The sequence below is a fragment of the Natator depressus genome, chromosome 6 (assembly GCF_965152275.1).
Source record: "Natator depressus isolate rNatDep1 chromosome 6, rNatDep2.hap1, whole genome shotgun sequence".
Taxonomy (NCBI): domain Eukaryota; kingdom Metazoa; phylum Chordata; order Testudines; family Cheloniidae; genus Natator; species Natator depressus.
This window is the reverse complement of record NC_134239.1, coordinates 65092984-65105349: the sequence shown is the minus strand read 5'-3', so window position 1 is coordinate 65105349 and position 12366 is coordinate 65092984. Positions and strand designations below refer to the sequence as shown.

The 12366-nt window shown below is 46.5% G+C and overlaps 1 protein-coding gene across 2 annotated transcripts in view; it reads left to right on the top strand.

Annotated features, from left to right (window-relative positions):
• LOC141989170 (deubiquitinase DESI2-like) overlaps window positions 1-11487 on the top strand; it is a 76285-nt gene extending 64798 nt beyond the window's left edge. For both annotated transcript variants that reach the window (XM_074955568.1, XM_074955566.1), the window contains exon 5: window positions 10866-11487. In XM_074955568.1, the coding sequence (XP_074811669.1) occupies window positions 10866-11108 (243 nt within the window). In that variant the 3' untranslated portion in view covers window positions 11109-11487. The remainder of the gene's footprint in view (window positions 1-10865) is intronic.
• The last annotated feature ends 879 nt before the right edge of the window (window positions 11488-12366 follow it).

The following is a 12366-nucleotide window of genomic DNA, read 5'->3' as shown; positions in this document are numbered from 1 at the left end:
CAGAGCATTAAAAGCATGCACCACAGAGCATTGATTCTAAAATTTAATCTATGAATGCCCAAATGTTAATTGTGCTGCGTTGTCAACACAGTAACTCTTTTTCTTTTCACACAACATTTGCACAATAGCATAATCTGGCATATGAAGTTTGTAAAAGGAGACCTGCCAGTCTGTGTCTTCTGGCATCTGTAGAACTGGTTGCCACATTGAATCACAAGGCCTGGTTCTGAGGGCTTGATGAGAGCCATCTACAATGTACTGAATACCTTCAGCTCCTTGCAGGATTCTGCCCTTAGAGTCTGAGTCAAAGCCCTTGGGAAGACTCACATTGACTTCATGAGGCTTTGGATCAGGCCCTTAATGAGGTGTGGGAAATGATTGCCTTCACTGTGTTGTTAGTCTAATCAGAAATTTGTAAAATTCTGTGTGCATTCTAAGTATGATCCTAAAGAAGGTTGTGAAGCAGCGCAACAATTATATGCTTAATGTTGAAGCTTTCTAGTCTTTGTGGTCACTGATGAAAGGAAATTCTGTAGTGGTTGGATTAAGAAGTAGGAGTTTCTGATTTCTGAGGGCCCGGGCATGGAGATAGAGTTAAGATGGTTTGGGAGTTGTGTTTGAGAAGTGTAACCGTCACTCTGCATTTTATAATGTGTGAGGATTGTACAGTGTTGTTCTTACAAACTCTCATTCTTGAAAGGTAATACACACCAAAACTGCTGAGATGTGCCTACCTCAAGTGAGTCTAGAGAGTTTATTAGGCCTCCAACAAGGCAATGTAAGTCTGTCAGGGTCTGAAAAGGCTCAGACCTCCTGTTGTCTGCAGTCCCATCCTGCTGCAGGTGTCCTAAGGTTTGCAGGACAAGGACTTCCTTCCTCAGGGCCGGCTCCAGCTTTTCTGCCGCCCCAAGCGGCGAAGAAAAAAAAAAGAAAAGAATAACCCGATTGAGCTGCCGCCGAATTGCCGAGGAAGAGGGAATGAAGGACTCGCTGCTGAATTGCTGCCGAAGACCCGGACGTGCCGCCCCTTTCTATTGGCCACCCCAGGCACCTGCTTCCTTCGCTGGTGCCTGGAGCCGGCCCTGCCCTTCTTACAGACCTCCGAGGTCTTCAGAGGGAGGAGCATATGAAAATTGGATGGGGGGTGGGGTAAGATGAGAGGGGATAGGATGGGAGGAGAGTAGATGAGGGAGGCATTCCTCCTGGGATTTGCAGGATAGAACCTCCTTGCAGTGGCGAAGTTCTCTTTTCCATTAACAAGCCTCTCTAGCCGTCAGGTTTCACTTTAGATTGTATCACTGCAGGGGAAGGGACCAGAGACTTATTTTTTCCATTGAAGGGTCCATTGACATGCTATAGTAATCTTGCTGAGGCTGACGTTCCCTGTAGTCACTAAAAGAGAACGTAACGTTAGGTAGGTGAGATCATTATACAAAAAATGTGGTCCATGGTACTAGATCTCAGCTAGGTGACTCCAGTGAAGTCAGTTTTATCCCTCTACTATGTTCTCTCAGTCTATGAAGCTGTGATCAGTAATGTAGCAGAAGATCCTGTGGTCTGTTACTTGCCACTGATTCATAGATTCCAAGGCCAGAATGGAGCATTGTGATCATCTAGTCTGCCCTCCTGTATAACCCAGGCCATAGAACTTCCCCACAATAATTCCTAGAGCAGAGCTTTTAGAAACACTTCCAGTCTTGATTTAAAAATTGCCAGTGATGGAGAATCCACCAGGAAGTTGTTCCAAAAGTTAATCACCCTCACTGTTCAAAATGACAGGTTTCAGAGTAGCAGCTGTGTTAGTCTGTATCCGCAAAAAGAAAAGGAGTACTTTTGGCACCTTAGAAACTAACCAATTTATTTGAGCATAAGCTTTCGTGAGCTACTGCCACAAGTACTCCTTTTCTTTTTACTGTTCAAAATGTATTTCCAGGCTTAATTTGTCAGGCTTCAATTTCCAGCCATTGGATCATATTATACCTTCTTTGCTAGACTAAAGATCCCTTTATTAAATATTTGTTTCTCATGTAGGCACTTATGGACTGCAATAGACTCCCTGCTTAACCTTCTCTTTGTTAAGCTAAATAGATTAAGTTTCTTGAGTCTATCACTATAAGGCAGGTTTTCTAATCCTTTAATCATTCTTGTGGCTCTTCTCTCACATTCCTGCTAACTGTGTTCCCTCCTTATCCCCATTCTCATGTTTAGGTCCCCAGTACATTTCTAGATATCCCAAATATCACAGGGGTATTTGGAGATATTGGTCTAAACCTAAATATCAGTGATATTTGGGGAACTATTCAGTTTGCTGCATAGTACCATTTAGGGACGATAGTTTCCTGTTGCGTTATTCCAAATGTTTTTTATCACACTTTTTGTCACTCTCCTATTGCATGTGAAGTAGCATTTCTGGCGTATGTGGGTCAGATTACCCAGCTGTCAGTTCCAGCAGTAGTAAAGGATGTGGCTGCCAGCAATAACGTGCTTTAAGCACATGATGGATGTTATAAATTTCTGCTATTTTCCTTCATTTAAATGAATTCAACTCTGATACGTTGGAGGATGGGAATTGGGCCTGACTTCAGGGGCTCAGAGGCCCTCTCTATTTCCTGCATAACTTGTAGATTGGTGAGCTGAAGCACTGGTGTGGACTTGAAAGCTCCACAGAAATAGATTCCAGACTGTCAGTTCCCATTTCTCCCTCACTTTTGGCTTCTGCTCTGTATGTCTGAACTGTGTTTCCACTTGGCTTCCCAGACAGCAACGGGGCCATTTGCAGCTCTTGGCCACACACCCCAGAAGAACTTCTAGTAAAGGGAAGCCAACTTCTCTACTGTAAAATGCCGCCTAGTGGCAGCAGTAAGTACACACAGCTGCTACAGAAGTTTCCTGCCTCAAATGGGGGCAATGCATGAAGTGTGCAGGTTTTAGTGTGAGCCGTTAATCCAGAAGGAAGGTGGGGGAAGATGCAGGACGTACATGGGGATAAGTAGTGACTCTCAGTACCTACTCTCGCTAGCCCACAGTGTTGAATCTGTCTGTAGGAGCAGTGAGAGCCCCCATGGCACCAAAATGTAGTGGCGCAAGAGGAATAGCTCAGATTGAATACAGAAGCTGTGGAAGGTCCAGGGCCAACAGCAATGAATGGATACAATTCACAGGGGTTTTGTATGAACAAGAAAAACTGTTCCTGGAATGTGTATTTGGGATTTTTTCTCTAGTAGCTGTACCTCTCAAATGGCCACTGTCTACACTACCAATTTGTGTCAACAAAAGTGATGTCGACACCCAAAAGTCGACATAATACAAATCACAATTTCATGTTCACACTTGCTTCCTGTGTCGGCAGATCGCGTCCACAGTGGGGGCACCATCATTGACAATGTGATCAATGTACTGTGGGTACCTATCCCACAGTCCTTCTGTTGCTAGGTGTTGTGGGATGACAGAGTGGATCGCGGTGCATCTTGGGACAGTGCTAAATGTCCCATGATGCATTACTTTCTTTTCCAGCACTCCATGGGCTTCCGGCTTTCTTTCACGGCATTTTTTCAGCGGCCCTTCTTTGCTGTGCACCCCAGCATCTTTGTGAGAAGGGATGGATCCCACACTGCTCTGCTAAGCTCTGTTAACTGTCATGAAGATATTGTGGATGGCAGTGCAGTTAATCATGAAGTTCCTAACTGAGGAAGACTCGCAGGTGCCTGACATTCTGCGTGTTCTGGATAGGAGCAACTTTAGATTGCTTTTGGCATTCACAGAGCAGGTGCATAGGATAGACCATCGCTTCTGGGCTCGTGAAACAAGCACTGAATGGTGGGATCATATTGTCATGCAGGTGTGGGATGACGAGCAGTGGCTACAGAACTTTTGGATTCGGAAAGCACCTTCCTGGAACTGTCCACAGAGGTGGCCCCAGACCTGCAGTGCAAGGACACCAAAATGAGAGCTGCCCTCTCAGTAGAGAAGCATGTGGCAATCGCTGTGTAGAAGCTGGCAACTCCAGACTGCTACTAGTCAGTCGCGAATCCATTTGGAATGGGGAAGTCGCCCGTTGGGGCTGCGTTAATGCAAGGGTGCAGGGCAATAAATCATAACCTGCTACGAAGGACCATGACTGGGAAATGTGCATGAAATAGTGGACGGCTTTGCAGAAATGGGTTTCCCTAACTGTGGAGAGGCGATAGATGGCACACACATTCTAATTTTGGCACTAGACCACTTTGTAATGAAGTCCATCAATAGGAAAGGGTACTTCTCCATGGTGTTGCAGGCACTTGTGGATCACTGACATTAACGTGGGGTGGTCTGGGAAGGTGCATGACACACGCATCTTCAGGATCAGAGGCCTGTACAGAAAGCTGCAAGCGGGGACTTTCTTTCCTAACCAGAAGATTACAGGTGCGGGGGGTTGAAATGCCCATAGTGATCCTGGGGTACCCTGTGTACCCCTTATAGCCGTGGCTCATGAAACCTTACACGGGACACTTGGACAGCAATAAGGAGCAGTTCAACAACAGGCTCTGTAGGTGCCGGATGACAGTTGAATGTGCCTTTGGCATATTAAAGGCACGCTGGCGATGCCTTTATGGCAGGTTGGACCTTACTGAGGATAATATTCCCGTGGTCATAGCCGAATGCCGTATATTGCATAATCTCTGTGAAGCTAAGGGTGAACGGTTTGCTCAGGGGTGGAATGCTTAGGCAGACTCCTTGGCCACTGATTTTGAGCAGCCAGGTACCAGGGCTGTCAGAGGAGCCCAGAGAGTAGCTATTTGAAGCAGGGAGGCTTTGAGGCAGCACTTTGACATATCTCTTTGTCTTAATTGCTTTAATGTTACATTACATGTAGTTTTCCTAGGGGGCAATGGTGACATTTGGGGCCTTATATTCCTATAATAAAGTGATTAAAATGCCTGTGCATGTATTGGCAGTGCCTGCAATCTCATCTTGTACCAAAAAAAAGATGATTTACCATTATAAAAGTTTTCTTTTATTGCACAAGAAATAGCACACACAAACATACAGATGCTTGGCGGGAAAGGAGGAACCAGAGAAGGGCAGACTTTCACAGCTGTGTGTAGGTCCAGCTATCATTGTGAAAGTTGTCCGAGGGGGTGGAGTGAAGAGGAAACCGAGAAGTCCCAGAAGGTGGAAAGAAATGAGCGGGAGGAGTTTGGCAGGGCATGGAAAAGAGTTCTGAATGTGCTGCAGTGGAGGTCAAGCACTGATCTACTCAGTCTGCTGTATTATTAAGGACTTCAGCATCTGCGTTTGCTCCTCCATTACTTTAATCATCCGCTCATTAGCATCCTTAACAAATGCATTATTCTCTTTTCTGTCATGCTATTTGGCTTCCCAGCACTCCTTTCATTCCCTTTTTTCTGAATTGGAGCACTGCAGGATGTCCCAGAACATGTCATCTTCGCTGCATCTTGGGCACTATCTTATCTGGTGGAGACGCTCGGCAGGGGTGCGTGGGGTGTTCCTGAAGGCCACATCTGGTAAAGCACAGGGGACAATGCACAGAAGCGAGATTGTTAAATTTACACACAACATTGAAACGTTTCAATTAAATACACCTTTTGCAACATTGCTGTCACTTTCTCACTGACTCTAGCCAGGTACACATCTCTGCGAACATCCAAAGCATGGTGAGTGTTGGCGGGGGGAAGAAGGGGCGCTCCACATGGAGAAAAGAGCACACACTCTTTGCAAGGGTCATGGTGCAGCATTCTAGGGAACAAATGCTAAAATTCTCCCATACTTTTCCACAGGTGGGGATAATTCTAGCAGACATCTCACTGCTAAGGGTAAGCAGGGAAACGAAGGTACATCCACTCCATGCTTGTGGCTTCCGCCCTGCTCCCTATGCTGCTCGCCTATGTGCCGCTTTGGTCTCCCCACAAGTGATTTCCATATGGCACGGGAAAGTTTCCTACAATGAGGGAAGGAACAAAGCTGCTCTGCCAGGGAACTTTTAGCAGAGGATTACCGAGTACCTCCAGGAAACTTTCTTCGAGATCTCTCTGGAGGATTCCCGTGAGATCTCAGCATGCATCACCCTGTTCCGCCATATTGATTAGCTACACAGGGAAATGTCCAGCTCACAGAAACCCAGACAGCCTCCCACATTTCTTTGCCCTGAGCCCACCTGCGCACTACACAAGCCACAGCCACTTACCAGAAGTCTCATCTCCAGCTTCTGGCTCACTGCTGAGAGCAACTGCTGAGACTGGCTAGGTACCTCTGGAGTGGAGAACAGTTCCTGGCTGCCCGCCTCACTGGGCGACCCTGCTGGGAGCTGCACATCCTCATCTAACTCCACCTCTTCATCAATAACTTCTTCCTCCGGGTTAGGTCCTCTTTCCGCCATTTCTGTGTCCTCGAAAGTATCCACGGGGCTCTTGGCGATGGAGGTGGGGTCACCATCAAGATAGCATCCAGCTCCTTATGGAACCTGCAGATCTTAGGTGAAGCAGCGGAGTGGCGGGTTGCCTCCCTCACCTTATGGTAACGCTTGCATCAGCTGCTTAATCTTCGCTCTGCACTGCAGCATGTCCTGATCATAGCTCTTTTCACATAAGCCAAATCTGCCCGTAGATATCCCAATTCCTACGGCTCAAGCACAGGTCGGACTGCACAGCCTCCTCTCCCCATATCCTGAGCAGATCCAACAGCTCTGCTGTGGTCCAAGCAGGAGAGCGTTTGCTGCTATAACCTGCCATGGTCACCTGGGAAGATGCAATGAGGCCTCTCCATGCCGAGCCAACAGGAAATGAAATTTCAAAAATTCCCGGGGCTTCTATGAGGGAGGGACGGATGGTTGTTTACCTGGCTGCAGGGCAGTGGAGTTCAAACTGCTGATCAGAGCAGTCAGGATGGGCATTGCGGGACACCTCCTGGAGGCCAATTAAAGCAATGAAATGAAGGGTGGTGTCTATACTTGCACTTTGTCGAAAAAAATGTAGAGGAAAAAGACATAAATCTCTTGTGAGGGTGGATGTATTTTTTTTTTTTTGCCAAAACCAGACATTGTCCCCGACAAAAGTTGCCTCCCAGTGTGTACGCATTCACTGTTTGGGTTGACAAATGGCAGTTTTGGTGACAAAACTTGGTAGTGTAGATAAGGCCTTCATGTAATGTTCCTTAAATCGAGGCACATTTGAGAGGTACCTTAGTGTTACTCAAGCTGTATTCTCTCTCAGATGGATGCCTAAGAATCCCCATGCTACCTCTTCAGAGTTCAGTTTGATGCAGCCTAGTCCAGCCCTCGTAGCTCCCTGTCTTCATTTTATGAGGGGGGATAAGCATCTTTACAGTCAATTTAAAGGGCTTGTTTAGTGCAACAAGGCTCCCTGTCCCAATTAGCAGAATCAGCTAGGAGCCTCAACTGCCTTCTCAAAGCCTCAGACCAGGGCCGGCTCTAGGTTTTTTGCCACCCCAAGCACAAAAAAAAAAAGGGGGGGGGGGCCAGAGTGCCACCCCTTGAAAAGTTCCGCCTCAAGCACATGCTTGGTTTGCTAGTGCCTAGAGCCGGCCCTGCCTCAGACAAACTGGAAGAAGACAGCATTCCTTATTCCATTCACTTTTCAGGACTTCTGCTCCCAGGGACTCTGTAAAGCCTGACAGGAATCCAGATGAGGATTCACTACAGATCTTTTAAGTTTCCTAGGGCAGCCAGTTGGTACCTTTTGAAAGCATGATGGGTGTTTATTTTGACCTAGAAAAATCGAGACCAGTGTTTCTGATACAAGACAGTTTACCTGTTGTGTCTCAAAGGACTTGCACACATCCCTCCACAGAAGGGAATGCCCTTCTTGGGGGAGAAAAAAGTATTCCACATTGTCTGGCATGTGTGACACCCAGGAAAGGGTTACACTGCCGGAAACAGTGTCTGGCCATCAGGGTAGGTGAGTTGTTCTCCTGATGTAATGTTTCTAACTGATTATTCTGCCCAGGGAGCTCCAATGGGCAGAGTTTCCAGGGATTCAGATACTATTGGAATTCTCCCTCTTCATTTTCCTTGTACAGCTTTAATTAAGTTCAGTTGGTCTAATCTCATTTTCTCTATTATCTCTGGACTGGTAAGTACTACTACTCCAGCCACAATACATTGCAAAGCAGGCAGCTCAAACCTAAGGAAAAGGCTGTACCACTGTTAGGATTTCCCAAAGTTTCCTTTGCTAGCTTGTTGAGATTCCTATTCCACTGTGGAATAGTAACAAGATGGTTTTGGTGGTGGTGAAGACCCAGACTGGCCTGTCTCTGACAGAAGGGGAACTACTCAGGCCTGGTCTACACTTAAAAGCTAGGTTGACATAGCTACAGCACTCAGGGTGTGAAAATGTCACATCCCTGAGCAGTGTAGTTATACCTGCCTAACCCCCGATGTAGACGATGTAGGTTGATGGAAGGATTCTTCTGCTGCCCTAGCGACCATCACTCAACAAGGTGGATTACCTACGGCTATGGAAAACCCCTTGGTAACAGGGTGTGCTGAGTCAGGAGCTAACTTAGCACCCTGTCACTCCACTCCCCACCAGTACTGTATATATTAATGGGGACCTTACTGGAAGGCGGGTAGTTGACTGAGGGTGCCACTTCACTGAGGAGAACTACAGCTGAGGGTCTGATTGAGGGGGAAGCAACCCCAGCTCCTGGGATAAGATAAGCAGACAGGAAGGCAATGCTGGGGAAGAGGACGGAGCTGAAGGAGGCAGAGAGAGGCAAGACTGACTGCTGCTAGTACTGGTCCCTGCCCTAGAAGAAAGAGGGGAAGCTGGCTCTGGACTGTAAATGTATGTAAATAACACTGCAGGCTGTGGCCTGCTGGAAAAACACAGTACAATATGGTGATGGCAAAGGAGACCTAGAGTGGTTTTGGTTTGTGATTAAAGCCTGAAAGGTCTCTCTCTGGATTGCCCTGTGACACCCTCCTGTCACATCTACACTACAGAGCTGCTGTAGCTGTACCACTGTAGCACTCCTAGTGTAGACATGATCTTAGGCTTCATCATTGCCCTCGAGCTCCATAAACTGCCCTAATTGGTGAGTGATGGCCTGAAGTCCACGTGTCCTTAAGTACATTTTACAGTTCCTCCTGGCTTGATTGATTTGCCCTGTGAAAAAGCTAATAAAAGCAAAAGCCCTCAGCATCATTTCCACATAGGGAACGGCAGGAGCAATTGCCACAGTTTTCTTTGAGCTGCTCAGTGAAAGGAATCAAACAAAACAGCTGCTCCAACCACTCCTTCCTTCTGCTTCTCTTTTTCTAGCACTAATTCTCCAAAAGCTCCACTACTGTGTTCATTGTTCTAATGGTATTTTTGTGATTCCTTCTTAGCTTTGATCCAGCACTTTTCCCCAGAATTAAATGCACACTTAAAAAAAAGGCCTTTTATTTTATATATTCATTTTCCAAGGAGGCGGTATGTTACCAGAGCTACTGGGGCTGGAAAAGGGATTGAGGGGCATGCAACCAAAAATGGAGGCAAGGGTACTAGGTTTGGAGGTACTGGTCAGGGTTCAAGGAGATAGATGGGTAAAATATTTGCTTTTCAAAGGTGAGTGTTGGGCTAAATTTATATAATATAATTTAAAAAATGAATTTTCTTAAGATCCTGGATGGAACTAAAATGACCTGCTGACAAAATCTTATTCAGTGGTTCTCAAACTGTGACTTGTGGATCAGTCTGGGCTATAGATCCTTTCCTGTTAACTATTCTTAAACCCATGATGTAGGGATATGGTCCATGAGAAGACCTGGCAGTGGTGTTTAGAAATTTGGGAGGAGTGGTGACTCCATGAGGAAGTCACTGATGTAGGAATTTGTCCCCAAAATGAAAATTACTGATTCCTACATAATTTGGGTGTTTACAAGTAATTTTGGAAGCAAAAGAACTACTCAAGGGACATGTATTCACTTCTCTGATGCTTAGTACCAGTGCCCTGGGTTTCATACACTTATCTCTAAACTTTAAAGTAGTTCCACATGCTACTGTTGTTCAGTAAAAATGTATTTGGACTCATGTCCTAGGGGAGAAAGGGTCTGTGTCACAAAAAAAATCCCCTGAGCCATCCCATGCCATCATGTCAGATTTTGTATGGTTATTAGTAAAGCAAAACAAAACATGGCAGTACACATGAGAGCATACACAAAACAATGCCATGCATGTGGTATGTGTAGGACCCACAAGACCGTGGGATTTGTTCTTGGTGGGTTTTTTACTATTTCAGTAGTTTATTTTAAGGAAGAATGGAGGAGCTAAGAGTTACAATAAGAAAAGGACTTCAAGGTGCTATGGCATATATCTACTTTGTAGATTAATCAACCTGACTGCATCAGTGTTACAGAAAGTGGGGAGCAGACAGAATAGTTCCTCACAATCATCCATTCACCTGGTTACGGCCAACTGTCAGCTTAATGAAGCTCAGGGCAATGTCAGTCCAAATCTTTTGGCATTACAGAGTGAAAATGGCATCAACTGTGTTCTGAGAGCTACCCGCAGGACTGGCTTTCTGATCTATGAGCCCCAAATAAGGAGAGAGCGGACAGAGGGGAGAGAGCAGACAGGAGTAGTTTTCCCCACCTTCCCCAAACCTACTGATTGAGGGACAGGTTGGGCTGGCCAGTCACTTGGGAGTTTGCCGAAGGCACCCCAAGAAGCAGCTTACATTGTTTGAGTTTATGGCTGGCTGTGACCTCAAAAGATAGCCCCTGTAATCAAACAGGAATCTTCTAAGCACTGAGGAATCCAGACCATTGACTGACTGGGGAGGAGGAGGAGGTGGTGGTTATAGCAGTCTCGTGATACACATGCCTTGGTGCTGGTAACAATGTTCCTTTTCTGTTTGCTCTGTAGATCCTGTGTGGGAAGGAGATCCCCCGTTGGGTGAATCGCCTAGCCTACTTCAGCTCGTGCATCCCTTTCCTCCAAAGTTGCCTCCCCAGGGAGTGGCTGACCCCAGCAGCCCTGCAGACCCACATCAACCTCGGCCTCCACAAGGAAGAGCAGGGAGACACAACAGATGAGGAGTCCCCATCCACTTCTACGGCTCCCTCAGCCTCAGGCACCTCGCGAACCTGTAGGCATACCCGGGTCTAAGCTGTGCCCAACATGCTCCCTTCTCTCGCTCTCTGGGTTTCTTCTATTTCTTTCTCATTTCCTCTCTTACAGCAGCTTTCTTTCTCCCTCTTTTCTTCGCCCAAGAACATTGAGGGAAACCCTCTTTAATGAGAAGACGAGCTCTTGATCCTTCTCGAAGGGTTGTCACTACTGTTGCTTGGCAAAATGACGCTGAACTATAGCATTGTGCTGACAAGTGTGGTGGCTAACCTGGATTCTCCTCTCAAGGCCCCCTGTGCTCCTTGATCCACAGAGAACTATTGACTTTCTGGGCACAAGAGCATGGGACTAGAGGGGAACCATACCAGGAAGTTCCTTGGCTGGAACTGTTTTTATTCTTTTATCTCCCCCTCTCTCCCCTCTCCAGTTATGTCAAGGCTGCCCCCCACCTACAGCATACCTCCTGGACATACCAAATGAAGGAAGCAGAACCTCAGCTTGACTTTCTCATCTCTAAGACCAGCAACAAGCTCCTACCTATCCTCTTTTTTGTAATTACCAGGTTTCTAAATCATTCGAAGGACAAGTGAAAGGTATTGCTGTTGTATGACCACCAGTTTTCTGTGTTAGAATTTGAGATTAGAGGACTGCCCCCGCCCCCCAACAACAATACCACAATTACCTAGAAAACAAATGTATAATGGTGGTTTTTATTTGGTTACAACAGGGGCGGGGGTTAATGCTTGGGGGTAGCTACTAAGTAGATGCAGGGGTGGCCTTTGATGGATTGGTTCTCTTAGTTTCCCTACCCAAGTCACCAGTTTCACATCCCTGCTTTGCTGTTTCCCTTCCTTTTCAGTGGGGTGTTAAATCTGTCTTTTGGCTGGCTAGCCAGCTGCCTCTGGCAACCTGTGTTTTGTGGAGGGACTTCTGGAGTGAGAGGATGGTGAGAGGGAATCCCTTGGGCAGACTGCTATTTCCTGCAGTCTTTCTTCCCAGAACCAAACATATGGGTCCCTTAGCAGCCATCTACCCAGTCTACATTTAAAGCCAAGCCAGGAAGGCGAAAACTATCTAGACAGAGAATAAACCAGAAGAATTGACATTTGTTCCCCTGCCTCAGAGGCTGTTTTGGGATGGAGAGGGCAGCTTGGAATCCTGTCAGGAAGCAGAGGTTGCTGCCCCATGTACATCCCCATGGCATCTTTTGTTACATAACACTCTCTTTATTTCAGTCATTTGCGATAGAAAAGGGGCAAGGCTGGTTGACCAACCACACCAGCATTGGTTCATAGAT